Below are 17,993 nucleotides of genomic sequence, written 5' to 3'. Positions count from 1 at the left end.
AAGGGAGTTTTTGTCATTAACACAGGTGGATCAAATTAGCCACTTCTTTAAGAAGATTGCCCCGATGATTTTGTAATTTAAATAAATTTTCTTTTGAGTTCTCAACCCAAAAGAAAAAAAAAAGGGTTGTCTTGCCAGCCGTGCAAACTATGCCTCGTACTGGTAAAATAATCTTCTTCAGTCACAGACCTTTACACGGTGATAATTACCAAAATCTTCAAAACTCAAACACATAAATGGACACACTTAGTCAAATAAATGATTAAGTGCAACAACATAATCCTACAATGTGATCAGCATCCCGAGAAGGTTACATCAGGTAAAAAGTATGTACATTCAACCAATACTAGGAACCTCTCGTATTCACGAGGTGGTGCCTACATAAAACCTCTTACTCCCAAGAAAATCACCATCCATCGTCTGAATCTCATGAAAGTAAAGGAAAATTGAATATTGAAACCACTGCTGCGTGCCTCCAAATGCTTCATTCATGTCCGCTTTATCTTTGAAAATGTACCAGTTTCCGAGAAATAGGTGCTTTGAGTTCCACTTCCAAGCTGATTTGCAAGTGCTTGAGGATTGCTAAGCTCAATCCCCTATGAAACATAAAAAGCAAGATCTTCAACAAAAGGTGAAGGAGCATTGGGCCTCTAAGGAGGAGAAAGAGAACAAAGATCGACTTAAAGCAACAATACTAGACAAGTATCGACTTAAAGCAACAATACTAGGCATGTATTTATTACATATGCGAGGACAAAAAAATTGTTCCAGCCACCCAAAAGAAAAAAGGGGAAAAAAACAACAACCATTTTGTTTCGAACCCATAGGCAAAAACAAAATCATATCACATCCCCAAAACAGACAGATTGGCTACTTCATCCACTTAAATAGTTAAACAGATGACTTAGTTTGAGAAGTTTATGTAACTTCACTGTATCTTCTAAGTTCTATCATGCATAACGGAATCTTTGCATCATAGTTCGACACCAACTCATAGCACAAGGCCACTAACAGTCCAACACACCTCACAGTTCAGTTTCTACATGAAGCAGCTTATGCTTAAAAGGTCTAAATAGAGAACTATAAACTGCAACTGATAAAAGAACTCTCTTAAAGGATTCTTACCAAAGTCTATATGGACAAAAGGACAACCATTTAAAAGAAGAATCATATTCTTCTGACTTCAAGTTTCTCGATTTGTTCAATCTTATGCCTTTGCTCAGATGAGAAACTGATAAATAATGGGAGTAGAAAAGATAACACTACCCTCAAGACCTAAGAAAGTACCTAAGCCATCTGGTTGCTTGATTCATGCTGATTACTTTACAAATAGTGAGGCTCAAGAGTTACTAGGAGATTAAATAGTCAGTAATGCATCAAACCTGCACAGGTGTGAAGGCTAAACTGGAGGTAAGTCCTGAGGTAGCACCACTGCTTCCATACTGCTTTTCCTTGAACCTAGAAACATATGAAGACTATAAGGCCGAAAACTACACGTAGAAATCAGAATGATCGCCAAATCAGCAGAAAATAATTTTTTAAGGAGGGAAAAAAGGCTGCAACTTAGATCCACTAGGAGGAATCAGAAACAGATGAAGAGGCAAGAAGAGACGTACTTCTTAGCTACTTTTGCAGAAAGCTTGCTAGGACCAGCTGATGATACACGCAATTTTCCACTACCAGCTTGACCAAGCATTCCATACCCTTCGCCAAGCCCATCACCTATTCCCATGGACAATATAAACAGTGAGAAGGACTCCATCCCATGACAGAATAGTCATAGCACAAAAATTATACATGCATGGAACTTCTGAACATAAGTAGCAACACAGATTTGCTTTTATATGTCTTTCAAAATAAGGTAATAGATGGAACAGCCAGACATATTAGACACGCAAATAGCAGCACATATTTGCATAAGCACGTTTTTACCACTAAGGGGAAACAGTTTGATGTCATAATCTCAAAGCTTCACTGCTTTCCCAACAGGCAAAGCATAACCATTATGACCTTGTTCTAAGTTACCACTTACGAACATTGATTCCTCTCCTCTTTTTCAAGATTCCAAGCATGAAATCAGAAGTATAATCTATTTGCTTGTAACATAAACTACCATGATTGGCAGCAAGCACTTGCATTACTTTATGTCTAAAACTGAACATTCAGCTTCGAGCAATTTACAATAGCAACTCTATAAAGTAGATAGATGACTCGAATCGCATTCATCGATGAATTTTAGGTGGATGATGATCATTACCCAAAGAGCTCTCTTCAGGAACTCCAAAAGCCATCCTATTTGCCAGCTTCCTCATGTCTGTCAAAGCATATCTGAATCAAAGTAAAGGAATACATTAACTCTGAAACTTTCAAACTGAAGAAAGCTAACTTTAATTAATCCGTAGAGAAAGAAAAAAATCTGCAATACCTCTCTTTCGTCTTCCGCAGCCTTCGACCACCTCTCTTTTTCTTGGGCTCAGAATCAGGAACAGGCAGAGGTTTAGGCTGCTTTGCAGGAGGGGGTTCTTGCCATTTCTCTATCTTTTTGAGAATTTCATCACGTAAAGATCTTCCCACTTTCCCAGTTGAATCACCTTTTATAGAGTCTATACGTGCTGCCAAGGTAGACTTTGCAGCCAAGAGTCGACAGGCACGTTTTCTCAAGGTAGGTGGCGTACTCTGAAATATTTCACTTTGCTCAAGATAACCAACATGGATTTGGGAATTTGCCGTTGAAAACCCTGCTAAGGTCTTCCTCTTGGCACCAAGAAGCTGTACATTGCAAGCAGGCATCTTTGCCAGTGCAGAAAGACCACCAGCCGTTCCCATGAGTTTTGCAGCAACTGCAGTTCCAACAATAGCCGAAACATTAGGAGCAATATACCCCATCCGACTCTCCACAAAATCAAGGACCTTTTTCTTGGCTGAATCTAGAGTGAGAGCTCTATCACATGCATCAATTGTCTTCTGCAAGACTTCATCTGGAAGTGGCTTTCCACTGGTAGTTGATGCAGTAACTGAAATAACCATGATAATGGCCGAAGGCAGAAGACCTTCAAGATCAACAAGGGTAAGATCCATCTCATTTCCAATTTTCTTAACCACACGAGCATAATCAATCGGGTGATGAACCAGAGATTCTAGTTCTGGAAACTTCAAGCGATACTTATCACGAATAAAATTGTGGATTATGACAATTTCATTCTCAATATCAACTGACAATGCATTGCAGTCTACAATCAACTGATACTCAGGATCATCCTCCAAAACAATGCTTTGATTGGAAATGTCAGACCCCTTCTCAAGTGCATCTTCAACTTTCTGCAACATAAGAACCAACAACTAATTTATCCAAGGCAGTATGCAGATCAACCATAAGTGGGAAAAAAATGTAATAATGGAGTTGTAACACGAAAATGAAATGATGATCAAATAAAAATTTTAGCTAACCTGCATTATATCATTATACCGCTGTGTCTTATGTAGCTTGGAGACACTGTCCAGGTCATCATAATTCAGAGCTTCGATGTCTGCCAAGTCCCCATCAACATCTTCTTCCATTTGCTCGGCATCCCCATTATCCTCATTCTGAAAAAGCACATACCCAATTAAATCCCAAAACTCAAGGCAAATGTCATCGTCCAACAGAAAATTCATGCATCTTTGAGGAACAAAGAAAGCATAAATGGTGAAAGCCGTGAAATGTGAAGAAAAAAAGCACTCACAAGACTATCAGCTTCATTATCAGACAATTCCTCAAGATCTGCCAGGAATGAATCAGCAAGGGTAGCCTGCGACCAATAAATCTATTGTCACTTTGAAATTTACGACACAGTAGATAAGCATAAAACTACTACGACCATCTATTTTCCATAAGCGAACATATTAATTCACAAAGCAATAAACAGTCATAACAGCTGGCAATAGAAAGCACAAAAACCTTAAAACAATAAAAACCTAAACTTTACTTCAGCAAGTTAATTTTAGAATGATATTATACGATATACAACATAAATCAGCAAAATTAAGATTCCAATAAAGAAGTTGAATTCGTTAATTTGGAAAATTACCATGAGGAGAGCGGTGGAAGAAAATTCCCGGAGCTGAATCAGCTGCTCTAACCTGAAAGTCCAATTGAAGAACCTGATTTTTTAAACAAAAATTACAGTAAAATTATCATTAAGAAGTGCAATTTCCAGAAGGAAGCCGATGAATTCGAGTGCGGTGGGGTGCCTTGTGGACTAGGGTTTATATTTTTGAAAAAGCGGCAAAATTCAAAAATTATCGACTAAAAGAATTGAAGCAAGAAGAGAAACTCCACTGACTTCCGCGACGGGAGGGTTTAGTCCGTTGCCGATGATGAGGAGCCAGAAAACTGGAGCAGACGAAAATTGGTTTTTACTTTAGTAGCGTTTTCGGACACAGGTTTGCAGCGGGATAAGTGTATCGTGTTTTCCCGGACGACGGCGTTTGGAACTTCGGATCGATGTCGAAGTGCAAGAGTGATAGCTGCGACGCTTAGTCTGATACCACGTCGTTTTGCGATTCTTTCTTTTGACCTTTTTATTTAAATTAGAGGGATGTATTAGGGGGTAGGGATACCTTTCCGACTCTAAAAAAAATACAGTGCATGTGTTTGGATAGTAAATTATTTGAAATAATTTTTTGAAAAAATATTATAGTATTTTTTTTTATAAAAGGTGGTTAGGAAATGTATTGATAATATAAATAAATAAATTTGATAAATAATCTACTTTCTAAACAAATTAATTGAAAACAAAATTACTTCATGTACAAAAAATCATAAAATAATTGCCAAAAAAGAATACAGCGTAATTTTAACAAAAAAAAATCTGTCAAATAAGAAATTTCATTAAAATATTTAAGGGCAAAATTATCATTTGAAATGATAAGGGAGGTATGTATAATTTTTCAAATTTCAGGAAGCTCAATGAAATTGTCAGAAATCTTTCTGAAATTATCCCTATATTGTATTCTCTCATCTGGGATTGGCGGGGCGATGGTGGCCGAACTCAGGTGTTTGGTCACCGAGGGGCCGAAGGCTGTAGTAGTACACCATGATTCGACATTCGCTTGGGCATATTCCGACCGATACGGAGATGACCCAAGTTCTTGGTATCAACTATCTTTCAAGTGGAATATATCAATATGGGCCACTAATCTGGCCTGGTACTGATTCATCTGTGGGCTTTCATTCGTCTAATTGTTTTGGCATCCAAGAGAACCTCGGTACTTCCACATCACACAACAGCGAACTCAAACCAAACCAAGACCTTGGATCCATATTCCAAACTACTAAAGCTCTTTTAAGGTTGCGTTGCGTTTGTAAAAAATAACACTTTTAAACACTAAAAATACGCCCCCGGGGTTAGATCACCCGGTCTGCGGCTGGAAAACCATTCGCAAGGTCGTGGGATCGAACCTCACCTAACGCCTGGGTGCGGTTGGGGTGGCGCTATACTCCAGGCGCAGGGGATTAGTCGGGCCGCCTTCGGGTCTTGACCCGGACACCCCTGTGTTGACAAAAAAAAAAAAAAAAAAAAAAAAAAAACACTAAAAATACTTTTAGAGTATTTAGAAATTAATTTTTCATAACTTAAATAGTCCAATTTTTGATGACTTAAAAGCATTTTTATTAAAAATAATTATATCATAAGTGCTTCTTTATATGTCATTGCAATTTCAAGAAGGACCTAAATACTAGTTTTTTTTTTTTTTTGTGGGGTGGGGAATAGGGAATAGGGTTTGAGGTTGGGGTAGAAGGAGGAGCAAGGTAAGTAGCATTTGAAGTCCGGATTTTAGGTTAAATAATGTGTTTGGGATGCTCATTGTTTACATTTTATTTACACACACTGACTTGTTTGCATAATTAACACATTTTTCAATCACCTTTTTATCTCACATACGTCACATCAAAAAATTATCCCAAATAATTTACGATCCAAACACACTCAATTGAAGCCTTTTTCTTCAATGTCATTCCAGACCCACAAATAATAATGCTACTGCATGGTCTGTATTACATTAGATGGCACAAAGTTTTAACACCGGAAAGGTGCATCAGTCAAAGAACCATAATGAAGGGCATGCACCGGCCACACATATTTTTGTCACCAACACGAGTTACTTTTTCCATTCATGCATACAGGGTACAGAGCTAAAGCTCCATAATCACAAGGAAATTAAGGACTCATAACCAATAAACTTCTACAAAAGTTCTTTGTGGTGGAGCATATTGGAAACCAGAAAGTTGACTAGAAAGCGAATGATGTTTATGTAAAGTTAAAAGAAGAGGAGAATGCATGCATCAGAGCCAATGATTATCACAATCAAAATGAAATTCATGATTGAGCATGGTGGAATAAGCTACTACAAGAGGAAAGTTAACTGAAAGCACAGTCCTTTTTGAGGAAAGTTCTACATGATGAACGTGAACATCATTCATCTCCTATAATATGAAATTGGGATTGGAATAGTGGTCATTTCAGAGTTCAACATATTGGATTTCTACAAAAGAATAGGAGCAATAATGGGAAGAAGGACTTTTTTTTTAAAAAAAAAATATATAAGTGGTGCAGTTACGCCTTCATTAATTAACTATAAATGAAAAAAGAAAAAGAATTGATAGTAAATCATGCTTACATTTTATGAACGATGGACCCAAAAGGACAATAAATGATGCAAGTAAAACACCAGAAAAGGACAATGGGTTCTACAAAATAAAAGGAAAAGAAAACAGTTCTACAAAAAAAAAAAGGAAAAAAAAAAAAAGGACTTATGGGCCCAAAGCCCAAAATATGATTCTGATTGAGTAAGAGCAAACCGGAAAACAACACGGGGCATTTTGATATTCTGGAGCTCTGACAAAAAATGAGCATCGATCCCCACCTCCAATCCAATCAAATCTCCAAGGACCCACACAACTAGAAAAGCAAACCCTAATCGAGTACCCTATCATTTTATATTCTGCTCTTTTTCTCCCACTAATTTTTCCACTTTCTCTCTTCTTTTTTTTTTTTTTTTTTTTTTTTGAGTATTTCCTTCCTTCCTTCCTTCTATAATACTCTACTACTACCAGTAAAACATAGAACTAATACAGAGTCGTTGTAGTAACTTACCTTTCATTTAGACAGTAGTAGTATCTCGATTCCCGGATTGACCACAAATAATCTAAAGAATTGGCAGTCGAATTTATTACTACTATAAACTATTCCAAGAGTAATTTCTAGATTTAAATAGATTATCACTAATTAAGTAAGCCCTTCACGTGACACAAGTATTTGACCCCCCCCCCCTTCCCTAAATAGAGTATCATCCTAATGCTGTTTCAAAGAAACATCATTCACATAATTGTATTGCATGCATGGAACGACAAAACTAATTGCACACTCATGCTATTTGACGAGAAATAATTCCCTTAAACTACGGTTACAAGTACACCAATTCTGAACATGCTGCTTCTTGACCCCCAACCCCAAAAAAAAAAAAAAAATTCATCAAAATCATTAGACATATTACATACGAGACCTAATTAATAGATTTGGTAATTACAGCTTTACTACTATGAAAGTCAATTGGAGCTTTGAACAAATTGCTCAAGAATGACTAAAATATAGGATTTCATATATGAAATGCAAATGAACGCATACTTTATACTCCTAAAATAAATACTAAATCTTAGATCCACAACTTCAATAGTAGCTAAAATAGAAAATATCCGTCTTAAATTAGCTTTACAGTTACATATGCATCTCTTCTTCTAAAATTTAGAATTTTATTTAGAACGAAGTCTTTATTTGGGGATAAAATAATTAAAATCGAAATCTCAATAGGAAAATTATTAATTTCAAGAATTTACTTTGTAATGTGACTACAAATTTTACTAGAGTTTATCTTGAATGGAGCATAGTTCCATGTGACAAAATTATCTTACAAACAAAATATTGGTATCATTCCCAAACTTTAAAGAGAGAACCGCGTTTGGAGTAAGCCGATTCTACGCAATCTTTCATACCCCCAACCCCAAAAAAAAAAAAAAAAAAAAGGGGGAATAACCACAAGAATCTAAAGAAAAAAGGTATTGTGGTGGGATTTTTTGCGTGCGGTCACGTTCACACTTCCTTCCCAATCACTCCTCCCACACACCCACCCAGCCGAGCCCAAAAAAAAATAAAAAAAATAAAAAAATTCCGCCTTCCTCGCTCCTTTCTTTACAGATAGCTTCTGCAGAATAAATGGCCGAGCAGTTGGTGACTGAATTACCAGTGAAAAGAGCCCGTGAAGAAGGAGGAGAACAAGTGAGCAACGGTGTTTCTTCTGTTGGAATGGCTGATGCCGTGAATAGCAATAGTAAAGAGGAGGCGGCGCAGCTTCCCGACGGCGTTTCTTCTGTTATTCCTGGATGGTTTTCTGAGATCAGCCCAATGTGGCCTGGTCTGTTTTTTATTCTTAAGCCTATTCTTTACTTTGTTTTCACCTATTGCTTTTATTTTCGTAGTTCTGAATTTATTTTAGCACGTTGGTTGCGTGTTTTGAGCTGGAAAGAGTTTGATTAATTGATTTGAATCATGGGGTTTCTCTATTGTTTGTTTAAGCATGTCTGTCTTTGAGCTGTAGAGAGATTGTGTTAATTGATTATAACTAGGGTTTTTTGTTGGTTTTTTCCCTTTTCCTTGATATGGGTTCGGAGAATCATAAACATGAGTCTTTGGTTTAGTTGTTGTGTAAAAATGCTTTCTTTGTTGTCCGTTTTATTGGGTGTTTAGGTTTTCTTGTTTTTATGTATTCATTACTGTGGTAATTGTTTTTCAGATAACCTGATGTTCTATTCTGTTTAGAAGGTAGCGAGTGTAACGAGGAGTAATAATTTTCTAGTAAGCATCATAGCTGCGGTATTATTTCAGAAAAAAAATCGGAAAAAAAGATAGCTATAGCTGTCATCACTTTGTTGAATGAAGCATCATAGTTGCGGTATTATTTAAGAAAAAAAAAAATTTTTGGAGCCAAAAAAGGAAAGCTATGGCTGTCATCATTGCGTTGACTGGTTCTCAAATAACTACATTCGGACGTAGAAACGATGAATCTCTGGTAGCAACAAAATGCTTTTCATTTTTGAGTCTCAAATAGTCAAAACTTTCCTGTATTTCTGTTAGAAATTTAGCTACTATATCAAACTAGTCGTGTACCTTGGCAAGTAGTTCTATGAATTGCTCAACAGATAAATATGGTGATAAGGGTTATCCTTGGTGTATTATCTGTTTGACTGTTAATGTTGTATTCCAATCCCAAAGAAGCATCCATTTTCACAGGAGATAAAAAAGAGAAATAGATGGTCCAAAATGTTTTAGAATCTCATTGTCTATGTGCCATGTTTTTTTGACAGTTACGAAGTACCATTTTCCTACTCATTGTTTCTATCCTTTAGTTTCTTCTTCAAATCCTTTTTCTTTTCATATGGGCCTTTTCAAAATCCATACCTCAGTGCGAAGTTTGACAAACTTCAATATTTTGTTACATGTATTCAGTCCTCTGCTGTTTTTGGTAATAACTGAAGGTACTTTTATTTTAGTAAGTAATAGTCCTGTGTTGAGACTTAGCAGTTGAGCTGTGGTTTATTTTCTTTTTAACTAGGTCTGTGACAATTGTATGTTAAGAGCTTGGAACTCTTTAATGATTAAATGTTTTGAGTTGCAGGAGAGGCACACTCGCTAAAGGTAGAAAAGATACTATTCCAGGGAAAATCTGATTACCAGAATGTCATGGTCTTTCAGGTATTTAAAAATGTCCTAATTTCAAACAAACCTCCTCCTGGTCCCCGTTATAAGTGTGATTATCTTGAGCAAAGCTTTGTGCCTAAATTTTCTTTGGCTGTTGCTGCAGTCATCAACCTACGGGAAGGTGCTTGTTTTGGATGGAGTAATTCAATTAACCGAGAGAGATGAATGTGCATATCAAGAAATGATTGCGCATCTTCCTCTCTGCTCTATTCCAAGCCCAAAGAAGGTCAGTTTGCTAGGAGTTGTACTGGAGTTTCTTGTGCCTTTCAGTTTCTATTCAATTTTGTATATGAGATCAAATCTACAGTGGCAATGGGCAATTGGCAATAAAAGGTCCACAAAAAGCTTGTGGTTGCATAAAGACCATGTATTTATGAGTTCTGGATGAAGTACATGGTTTTGTACTGGATAAGTTACTTAATGCTGTCTATCGAGGATGAAATTGGAGAAATTGCTGCCTTTACTTAAATTTCTGCAACTTAGTTGGTGGTTTAGATGTGTAACTAACAAGTATGAGGAAATATGCTCAATGATGCAAAACAGCGCATCTTTTGCATCCATTGCCTTGGGGCATCTCTGTCTATATCTTTTCATGTCCAAGTTTCTAGGCAAACTCTACATTGGCAGTGGGGAAATATTTTGATTAGTTTTATGTCCACTATTTTAATTTTTGAATCTGCATGTTAACAGGTTTTGGTTATTGGTGGAGGAGATGGGGGTGTCCTGCGTGAAGTTGCTCGTCATTTGTCTGTTGAACAGATAGACATCTGTGAGATTGATAAGATGGTAGTTGATGTGAGTCATGGTGTCTTCTTTTGTTCATTCCATTGCCTCTCTATGTCCTCTTTACTTCTCAATGTCTTTTTTTTTCCTCCTATTTTTTTTTCACCATTTTGTAAAGTTCCTTTGTTTCATTCCCTTTGGTTGTTGGTTTTGCATAATTAGGTGCTAGTTATTCTTATTCAAGAATGATGGACACATTTATCACATTAGTTGGTTATTTTTCTACTACTGGAACAAATTCACGGAACAAGATTTATTTGTGATCCCTGCTTAAACAAATTATAAACGCCTAGTTCTGATTGGATTTGGGAGCAGTGAGTATGTTCTTTTGCTATTCAGGTATCCAAACAGTTTTTCCCTGATGTTGCTGTTGGATTTGAGGATCCACGTGTAGTCCTTCATATTGGTGATGGTACATCTCGATTCCTCTTGCCTTATTCAGAAAATTCTATCTTTGTCCTCTCTTTGTTGAGTGCTTTTCTTCACCGGCTGTTGCTTATCCTTACAGGAGTTGCATTTTTGAAGGCTGTTCCTGAAGGAACTTATGATGCGATTATAGTAGATTCTTCTGATCCTATTGGTAACGTTCTGTTAAAGCCCTTTGCTTCCTTGTTCTCCTTGTGAGATAGTTTTGTGAGTTAGTTTTCTGGCATTCAGGCCCAGCACAAGAGTTGTTTGAGAAGCCGTTCTTTGAGTCAGTTGCAAAAGCTCTGCGTCCTGGTGGAGTTGTATGTACACAGGCTGAAAGTATATGGCTTCACATGCACATTATCGAAGATATCGTTGCAAACTGCAGGCAGATCTTCAAGGGATCAGTCAACTATGCATGGACTACAGTTCCTACTTACCCAAGGCATTGTTTCTTTCTTTCCGCCTTGCATGTGTACATTTCTCACTGCCAGGGCTCTGTCAATTGGGGCTGCATTTCTTTGTTACTTGGTGTGTTGTATAGTGATAAAGTCCTCAAAAGAAACGGACTATCCTGTTTGATATTATTTAATCTCTAGTTTGTTTCCTGCTGTAAAGTTTTGTCTCTTAACACTGTTATTGATTTCCATTACAGTGGAGTAATTGGTTTCATGCTCTGTTCTACTGAGGGGCCACCAGTAGATTTCAAGCATCCAATCAACCCAATTGATGCAAATGATGGCCGTTCCAAAACTATGAAACCGTTGAAGTTCTACAACTCTGAGGTATCTTTCTACATTAAAGTTGCCTTTGAGCTTCTTTCTTTTTGTACGATGATGTGGCTCTCTTTGATTTCTTCTGTCTGCTTTCTACAAAAAAAAGATCCATTCTGCAGCTTTCTGTTTGCCATCTTTTGCAAAGAAGGTCATCGATTCAAAAGCAAATTGACAAAGGTTTTTTCGGCATTTAAAGTAGGAGTTGCCTCAGATCTCACAATTTGCCTTCTAGGCATCAGTTAGGCGTCGGAACAGATTTGGTTGGAATTATGTTTTCGGGGACCAAAATCTGTTAATCGAGCACATTTTGAAGAGATTTTGAGGAGTATGCAAATTTCTACATTTACTTCCCACAGAGTTTTACTTTGTTAGCTGTTTTGTGCAAAACGTACAACAACTTATCATAGTAGCAAAAAGAACTCTTTCTTCTTGAATACTGTGATTGTTTTCTCCGAGTTAGTCAGCCAGATTCCACATTGCCGTGGAAGTGTTTGCTGACCCTTAGCCCCTTTTGAACATAAACCTTGCTACCTAGTGGGTTTGGGTACTTTTGCTTCTGGTGTCAACGAAATATTCGCAGTGACCAAACTAGCTATGGCAGTAATAAGAAATTCAATTTTTGCAGCCACCTAAAAATGGTACGAAATTCTATTTTTTTTTTTTTTTTTGGTCTTGCTTTAAAAATTCCGCTTATTATTTTGAAAAGCCAAATAGCCATTGATGTTCAACAATTTCGTTTGGGAGTTGGGGCGTCGGACAGAAAAGAATGGGAAACAAGAGAGAGGCAGTTTTCTTTTGTTTGTTAGTTTTTAGTAAAAAAGAAAAGAAAGGAAATGGAAGGATTCAGAAATCAGGAGGATGAAATGCAGTGCTACATTAGCCAAAACTTTTTTGCCCAAATTGAACCGAAATAGAAGGAAACTTTGAGGAATCTTGTCAAATCTTTTCATAATGCCTATTTTATCCTTAAAAAGGTCTTGAATAAATATTTTATGACTTCCCCAGTTCCACATCCAAAATCATTTCATTAATTTTCAACTCCCAAACAACATAAACAATCCTTCCCCTTCTCTCTCATAAGTCATAACTTAAAGTTTTTCCTTCTTTTCTTTCCCGTCCTAAGCCTGGATATGCTTAATCCTTCCCCCTCTCTTTCACAACTTTAAGTTTTCCCTTCTTTTTTTCTTTCCTGTCCTAAGCCCGGGTTTGCTTTCTGAATGTAGGAGATTCGAGCTGGTGCGAGACCATTAAGAAACAGATCTGTTTTACATTCAACAAGCAATAATAATGTAAGGTTGGCCTTTTAAATTTGGTGGCAAAAGACGCAGGAGTAAATGCAGTTACATCCTACTACTCTTACCCTGTGACTATCCCAACCACAAAATACACGAGGCATATTCGATGAAAATTAAATACCATTCCACCTCTCCGAGGCATCTTTCATTGGAAGCTGGTACTGTTCCACCTTCCTCGTCCAATAAACCACAAAGAGAAAAACACAAATACGTACCGGATACAATAGAAAGAAGCCACTGGTGGAAAGAATTATCCTTGATAATAAATGTTTAGCACATAAACACCACTGAAACTCCGGACAATTGTTCAACCGGATAACAACCCCCACAAGCCATAGAAATGCTTGACCCACAGGCCATTGAAATGCTATAGAAATGCTATACCCACAAGCCATAGCATTTCAACAATTGTTCTTTACCCACAGGTCATTTCGAGAAATATTTGTTGAAATGCTATTAAATAGCTGGAGTAAAGAACCCAATTACCAGTAGAAACGACCTTTTGTCTCAGCCAAAATTGCCATGTAAATACAGGAGTAGGAGGTGTTGAATGCAAAATTGCTATTCCACCTTGAATAGCAGCACCTCGTGCTCCTAGTCATGCAAATCACCATAAAAACAGGTCTGACATATTACAAGTATTTCTTAACTAAAATTGAACTTCCTAGCACAATGAGTCGGGCATATGAAGGATCATGGGACTGGGAGCGCATCGGTAAATGGCGAGTGACACAGGTAAGAAGCTGGATCCGAACAGAACCCTGGAAGACCCCCAGACAAGCAATTGTAGGAGCAAACAAGCTGGCTCATATCTTAGTATCATACCACAATAGTAGGTTAAGGACAGCACTTGATTAGCAACCAAAGCAGAGGAAAATAAGAGCAGCTAAGTGGGGCTGTTCTCACAACAGGACACTCACTGATTTTCAAGGTGGATGCATAAAGAGAGCTGATGCCACTTTAAGTGCAGATGACAACATGATGTGGTGGTACATGACTGTGCAGCTCGAGTCTTTGGAGAACACAAAGCAGCGAAGTGCTCCAACAGCTGGCAGGAAAGGATCTTACATGATGAAGCTCTAATGCATGAAAACTTGGATCGACCAAATTTAATTGCTTGCAGTTTCGGATCATGAAGTCGAACTCATTAAAGCTCAAGATACTACAGCAATTAGATGTAGAAATGCAGAGAAGCAGATCGTGGAAAACCATGGACTAAGAAGCGAGAAGAGGAGAAGAGGCGATACGATGCAGAGCGATGCAGTCTTAGCCGAAATCATACCTCAAAAAAAGAAAAGTATAAGCATCTTAGGACACATTTATCACTATAGCACATAAAAACGGATTAATAGCAACTTTTTTCAATATAAATAAACCTCCAGGATTTTGGTAAGCCGAACAGAGCAAGTCGACGGCAAAGTGCAGTGCAAAGCATTACTTTTTGGCATCTATATGCAGCAGAAGCAAAACCAAAATCCAAGTTCGAAGACATCCATTGACCAGTCATTAACTAAATTATAACTATTCTTGTTCTTCATCAAGCCTATCAGCCTACAATGCAGAAAAATCACATCCCTCCTGCTGGTAGTCTGATACTCCTCTGTCATCAATCCCTGCAAAACACATTAAACTTCGATTAGATTAAAGTTGGGCTTTTATTAGCAGCTCCTCAAACCAGACAGCAACTCTGGCTCAACCTTGGTCAAATTTCAGTTCAGTTCAAGCAGAGTAATATTTATCTAGCTAGGATGCAAGTAAGTGGAACCACATAATGTAGATCTCAAAGCACATGACATACCCATTGGCATAGGGTGATTCACGATGACCACGACGATGGGCCGGTGATCTGCTGTAGTTACTATAGCCACGACGAGGTGATACACTGCACAAGGGGAAAAAAAATTACTAGTGACTACATAATGATAAGAAAACAAAGAAAGATTCTATGAGCATGTCTAATAATCAATCTCACATACCCGTTACCATGAGGTGAATCCCGATGACCACGGCGATAATCAGGAGACCTGCTGGGGCTTCGCCCACGCTTAGGAGATATGCTTCTGCGCCTCGGTGATCTTCTCCTGGGACTGTAACTCCTGCCATAAGCAGCAACAACTCTTGTTGTACAAATCAGTAGCAACAACAAACCCCTATATGTATTTGAGTTGCCATTCCACAAACTTCATTCCAACTTTTTCCATAGATAACCTTTGATTTACAACTATCACCGTCCCCATGTAAATTATACATGACGCAAACAAAACAAAAAACAGAACAAAATTATAATGATCTTAAAATTCAACAACACTGAGCCAAAAAAGATAATGCAGTTCTACAAATTTTATGCAAGAATGACCAATACAATATGTGATATTAAAACCTAAAAGGATGCTAATTGTTGGCTAGAAAAACCAAAACATCTTACTGAATGCTGTAGAACTTTTTCCAGTAAGTCAGCACAATTGCTTTTTAGAAATCAGTTGGAAGTGAGAATTCAACGTGTGCTTAAACAAAAATACAAATGGAGCAGCTCATGAACTTTGACATTAATAAAACTTAATAAACACACCTCCTCCCATAACTTGGACTCCTACGATACCGAGGGCTCGGACTTTGACGTCTTCCACTACCTAATCCTCTTGGGCCAATGCGCAAGCGACACTCTCGCGCAAAATGACCAGGTTCACCACATTCATAGCACTTCAGATCATCCCCACCACGACCACGACCACCACCACCACCACCACGGCCTCCACCACCTCCTTTAGAGTTGTGTGACAGCTCTACACGCCATCCATTTTTACCTGTTAAATCGAATTGTCACTAAATAACAACTTTCAAAAGATTTTAAAGAACAATAAAAGAAAGCATAACAGGTAATTTAAAGGGTGGGGGGGAGATAGAGAGAGAGGAGAATCTCAAGCAATGAAAATCCTGAAATCGACAACTAGGAAAATTAAAACAAAAACAGCCACTCAGCTAAGGATCACTCTTCCCACAGGAGAAATCATTTGAACGGAATTTAAACAAACAAGCCAATTAAAAACCACAAAAAACATAATATTAGTGCAAAATAGCATAACAATAAAACTCAAAAAAATTCAAAAATCAATTTAGAATCCCCTGTACAAAAGGAATGGAAAACAATTGTTACCGCAACATGGCATTTTTTTTGTTTACTACTGTGCCATGCTACTGAAATTTCAAGACCACAAGGAAGTGGAATGGGAAAAAAGAATCACATTAGCGTTGATTCACTAATCTTACAGCACAATTTTCCTATAATTATGAGTAATTTTAGCATTAAAAAATCTCCATGCTTTTCAGACAACACAAAAAGTGCCATGACCACAAAATCTCACCTAAATTCTCCACTGAAACAAGAAAACATGAAGAGCCTGGATTGTAAAACCACACTAGGCCTCATTGAGATTCTAGATTGTACATAATTATACAACTTCTACACGCAAAGGAGGATCAAAATCATATTGAAGTGCATTTTTGAAAAATTGCATTGTGCTTACCATCCAGTGCCCGAATTGCATCTTCAGCATCCCGGCGATCATCAAACTCAACAAAAGCATAACCTGGTGGTCTTCGAGCAACCCATACACTGGGTTCGTTTTACCAACAAAGTACCACAAAAAGCCACGAATTAAAACCATGAAAAGCATCTAGCATTGATAAATTAGTGAAACATCAACAGGACAAAACTAGAAGAAACCCGGGGGCGGGGGGGGGGTGGGGAAGGAATTACTGTAGAACAGCTAGGAGAGAGTCAGTCTAGCATAATAAGCAGTAATCATGTGCAGACATAATCAACCAACCGAATCCATACATCTTAAATATGGCAGCACAGGCTAACAAGAAGTTCTTGTAAATGACCAAAAATCAAACCTTCTATTCCAATCATTAGGGGATTCTTTCCATTCTTTTTGTTCTTTGCAATTTGTATATATTCTAATTCTTGCCTGTGTCTGCGCAGAAAGACTTGCATTGAGTATCCTCTCTCTTCCCCTCAACCTCCCCCCCGGGGGGGGGGCCCAACTCAAGGTCCCAAAATATTAATCGAACACCTCAACAGACAATAACCAACCATTTTAACACAACCGCTGAAGGCACCAATTGATATAAAGCCAAATTTCATCTGCAGCCCTAGACTACCGGCCATTGCAAGAATTCCATCGGCACCCAACTTCCTTTTTTTTATGCTTGAATTAAAAAAAAAAAAAAGCAAAAATAATGGACGATCTAGAAAAAAACGAAAAAAAAAACCGTGAAATTTACCTGCGAAGGACACCATAGAAGCGGAACTCATCCTCGAGATCCCTCTCCGTCACCCGCTGGTCCAAATTCCCAACGTATACCCTCGACATTTTCTCTTCATCAAAAAAAAATCGAAGCGTTAATCAAAACACCATGGAATCTTTGCGTACGAATAATCAGATAAACGTTTCCTACGTTCCTCTTTTACGAATTCATGAACAGAGAGAGAAAAAGAGAAAGAAAGCTTACAGGTAGACAGAGTGTGGGAGTGCAGCTTTCGCTAGTTTTTTCCGAAACGGAATAAACTCACACACGAAAATAGAGAAAAATCTTTATAAAACCCTAGGGGAGAGAAAATGACAAGACGAAACTCTCTGGAAGTTGAAAAAGAGAATTTGACAATTTGTTGATTTGGTACAGCTGGGCTTCGAGCATGAAGAATAGGTGTTGGTTTTGTACTGTTAAATTTTTGGGCCATTTTAAACTGGACCATCTTATGAAGTCCAGGATGGCCCAGTAATTTATTGGGCCCTGGGCTAATTGGTATGGTTACTCGGTTGTACTGTTTGAATCTGTCCCAGTTCCTTTGCAATTTAGAAATAATTTATTTTCCATAAATATATAAATTATGTTTTTACGTAAATAAATTTCATATGTAAAATTTTCATTAA

The 17,993-nt window shown here is 37.7% G+C and overlaps 3 protein-coding genes across 5 annotated transcripts; 1 reads left to right on the top strand and 2 right to left on the bottom strand.

Moving 5' to 3' along the window:
- Positions 1-246: 246 nt before the first annotated feature.
- Positions 247-4,460, bottom strand: LOC113719312 (U4/U6 small nuclear ribonucleoprotein Prp31 homolog). 2 transcript variants are annotated; one of them, XM_027244521.2, is made up of 9 exons: positions 4,323-4,460; positions 4,068-4,119; positions 3,723-3,788; positions 3,448-3,585; positions 2,426-3,318; positions 2,258-2,328; positions 1,617-1,722; positions 1,383-1,458; positions 247-596 (listed from the first exon to the last, which is right to left on the bottom strand). In XM_027244521.2, the coding sequence occupies exons 2-9, from the start codon at positions 4,068-4,070 to the stop codon at positions 489-491; spliced, it is 1,461 nt and encodes a 486-aa protein (XP_027100322.1). In that variant the 5' UTR covers positions 4,071-4,119; positions 4,323-4,460; the 3' UTR covers positions 247-488. The 2 variants fall into 2 exon arrangements, with proteins under 2 accessions (XP_027100322.1, XP_027100321.1); XM_027244520.2 differs by having other exon boundaries at positions 4,068-4,140; positions 4,323-4,459.
- A 3,601-nt stretch (positions 4,461-8,061) lies between these two features.
- On the top strand, positions 8,062-13,197 carry LOC113719303 (spermidine synthase). 2 transcript variants are annotated; one of them, XM_027244511.2, is made up of 9 exons: positions 8,062-8,451; positions 9,712-9,788; positions 9,898-10,020; positions 10,485-10,589; positions 10,917-10,989; positions 11,086-11,157; positions 11,235-11,430; positions 11,641-11,770; positions 11,868-12,195. In XM_027244511.2, the coding sequence occupies exons 1-9, from the start codon at positions 8,253-8,255 to the stop codon at positions 11,931-11,933; spliced, it is 1,041 nt and encodes a 346-aa protein (XP_027100312.1). In that variant the 5' UTR covers positions 8,062-8,252; the 3' UTR covers positions 11,934-12,195. The 2 variants fall into 2 exon arrangements, with proteins under 2 accessions (XP_027100312.1, XP_071929134.1); XM_072073033.1 differs by lacking the exon at positions 11,868-12,195 and adding an exon at positions 12,985-13,197 and having other exon boundaries at positions 8,095-8,451.
- A 1,204-nt stretch (positions 13,198-14,401) lies between these two features.
- Positions 14,402-17,749, bottom strand: LOC113719385 (serine/arginine-rich splicing factor RSZ21A). The gene is made up of 7 exons (XM_027244595.2): positions 17,572-17,749; positions 17,344-17,437; positions 16,581-16,669; positions 15,626-15,860; positions 15,033-15,152; positions 14,855-14,938; positions 14,402-14,669 (listed from the first exon to the last, which is right to left on the bottom strand). The coding sequence occupies exons 2-7, from the start codon at positions 17,430-17,432 to the stop codon at positions 14,663-14,665; spliced, it is 624 nt and encodes a 207-aa protein (XP_027100396.1). The 5' UTR covers positions 17,433-17,437; positions 17,572-17,749; the 3' UTR covers positions 14,402-14,662.
- Between the last annotated feature and the right edge of the window lie 244 nt (positions 17,750-17,993).

The sequence above is a fragment of the Coffea arabica genome, chromosome 11e (assembly GCF_036785885.1).
Source record: "Coffea arabica cultivar ET-39 chromosome 11e, Coffea Arabica ET-39 HiFi, whole genome shotgun sequence".
Taxonomy (NCBI): Eukaryota; Viridiplantae; Streptophyta; class Magnoliopsida; order Gentianales; family Rubiaceae; genus Coffea; species Coffea arabica.
This window is presented reverse-complemented; position numbering and strand designations above follow the sequence as displayed.

Bases quoted from the DNA above. Each gene is read 5' to 3' on its own strand.
- LOC113719385 (XM_027244595.2), bottom strand. From the start codon at position 17,432: ATGTCGAGGGTATACGTTGGGAATTTGGACCAGCGGGTGACGGAGAGG. The intron at 16,670-17,343 runs GTAAATTTCACG...AAACGAACCCAG, and splicing joins TTCTATGGTGTCCTTCGCAG to TGTATGGGTTGCTCGAAGAC. The intron at 14,939-15,032 runs GTATGTGAGATT...CCCCTTGTGCAG, and splicing joins GATTCACCTCATGGTAACGG to TGTATCACCTCGTCGTGGCT.
- LOC113719303 (XM_072073033.1), top strand. From the start codon at position 8,253: ATGGCCGAGCAGTTGGTGACTGAATTACCAGTGAAAAGAGCCCGTGAA. The intron at 10,590-10,916 runs GTGAGTCATGGT...TTTGCTATTCAG, and splicing joins TTGATAAGATGGTAGTTGAT to GTATCCAAACAGTTTTTCCC. The intron at 11,431-11,640 runs GCATTGTTTCTT...TTTCCATTACAG, and splicing joins ACAGTTCCTACTTACCCAAG to TGGAGTAATTGGTTTCATGC.
- LOC113719312 (XM_027244521.2), bottom strand. The intron at 1,459-1,616 runs GTACGTCTCTTC...ATATGTTTCTAG, and splicing joins TCTGCAAAAGTAGCTAAGAA to GTTCAAGGAAAAGCAGTATG. The intron at 597-1,382 runs GTTTGATGCATT...TATGTTTCATAG, and splicing joins TAGCCTTCACACCTGTGCAG to GGGATTGAGCTTAGCAATCC.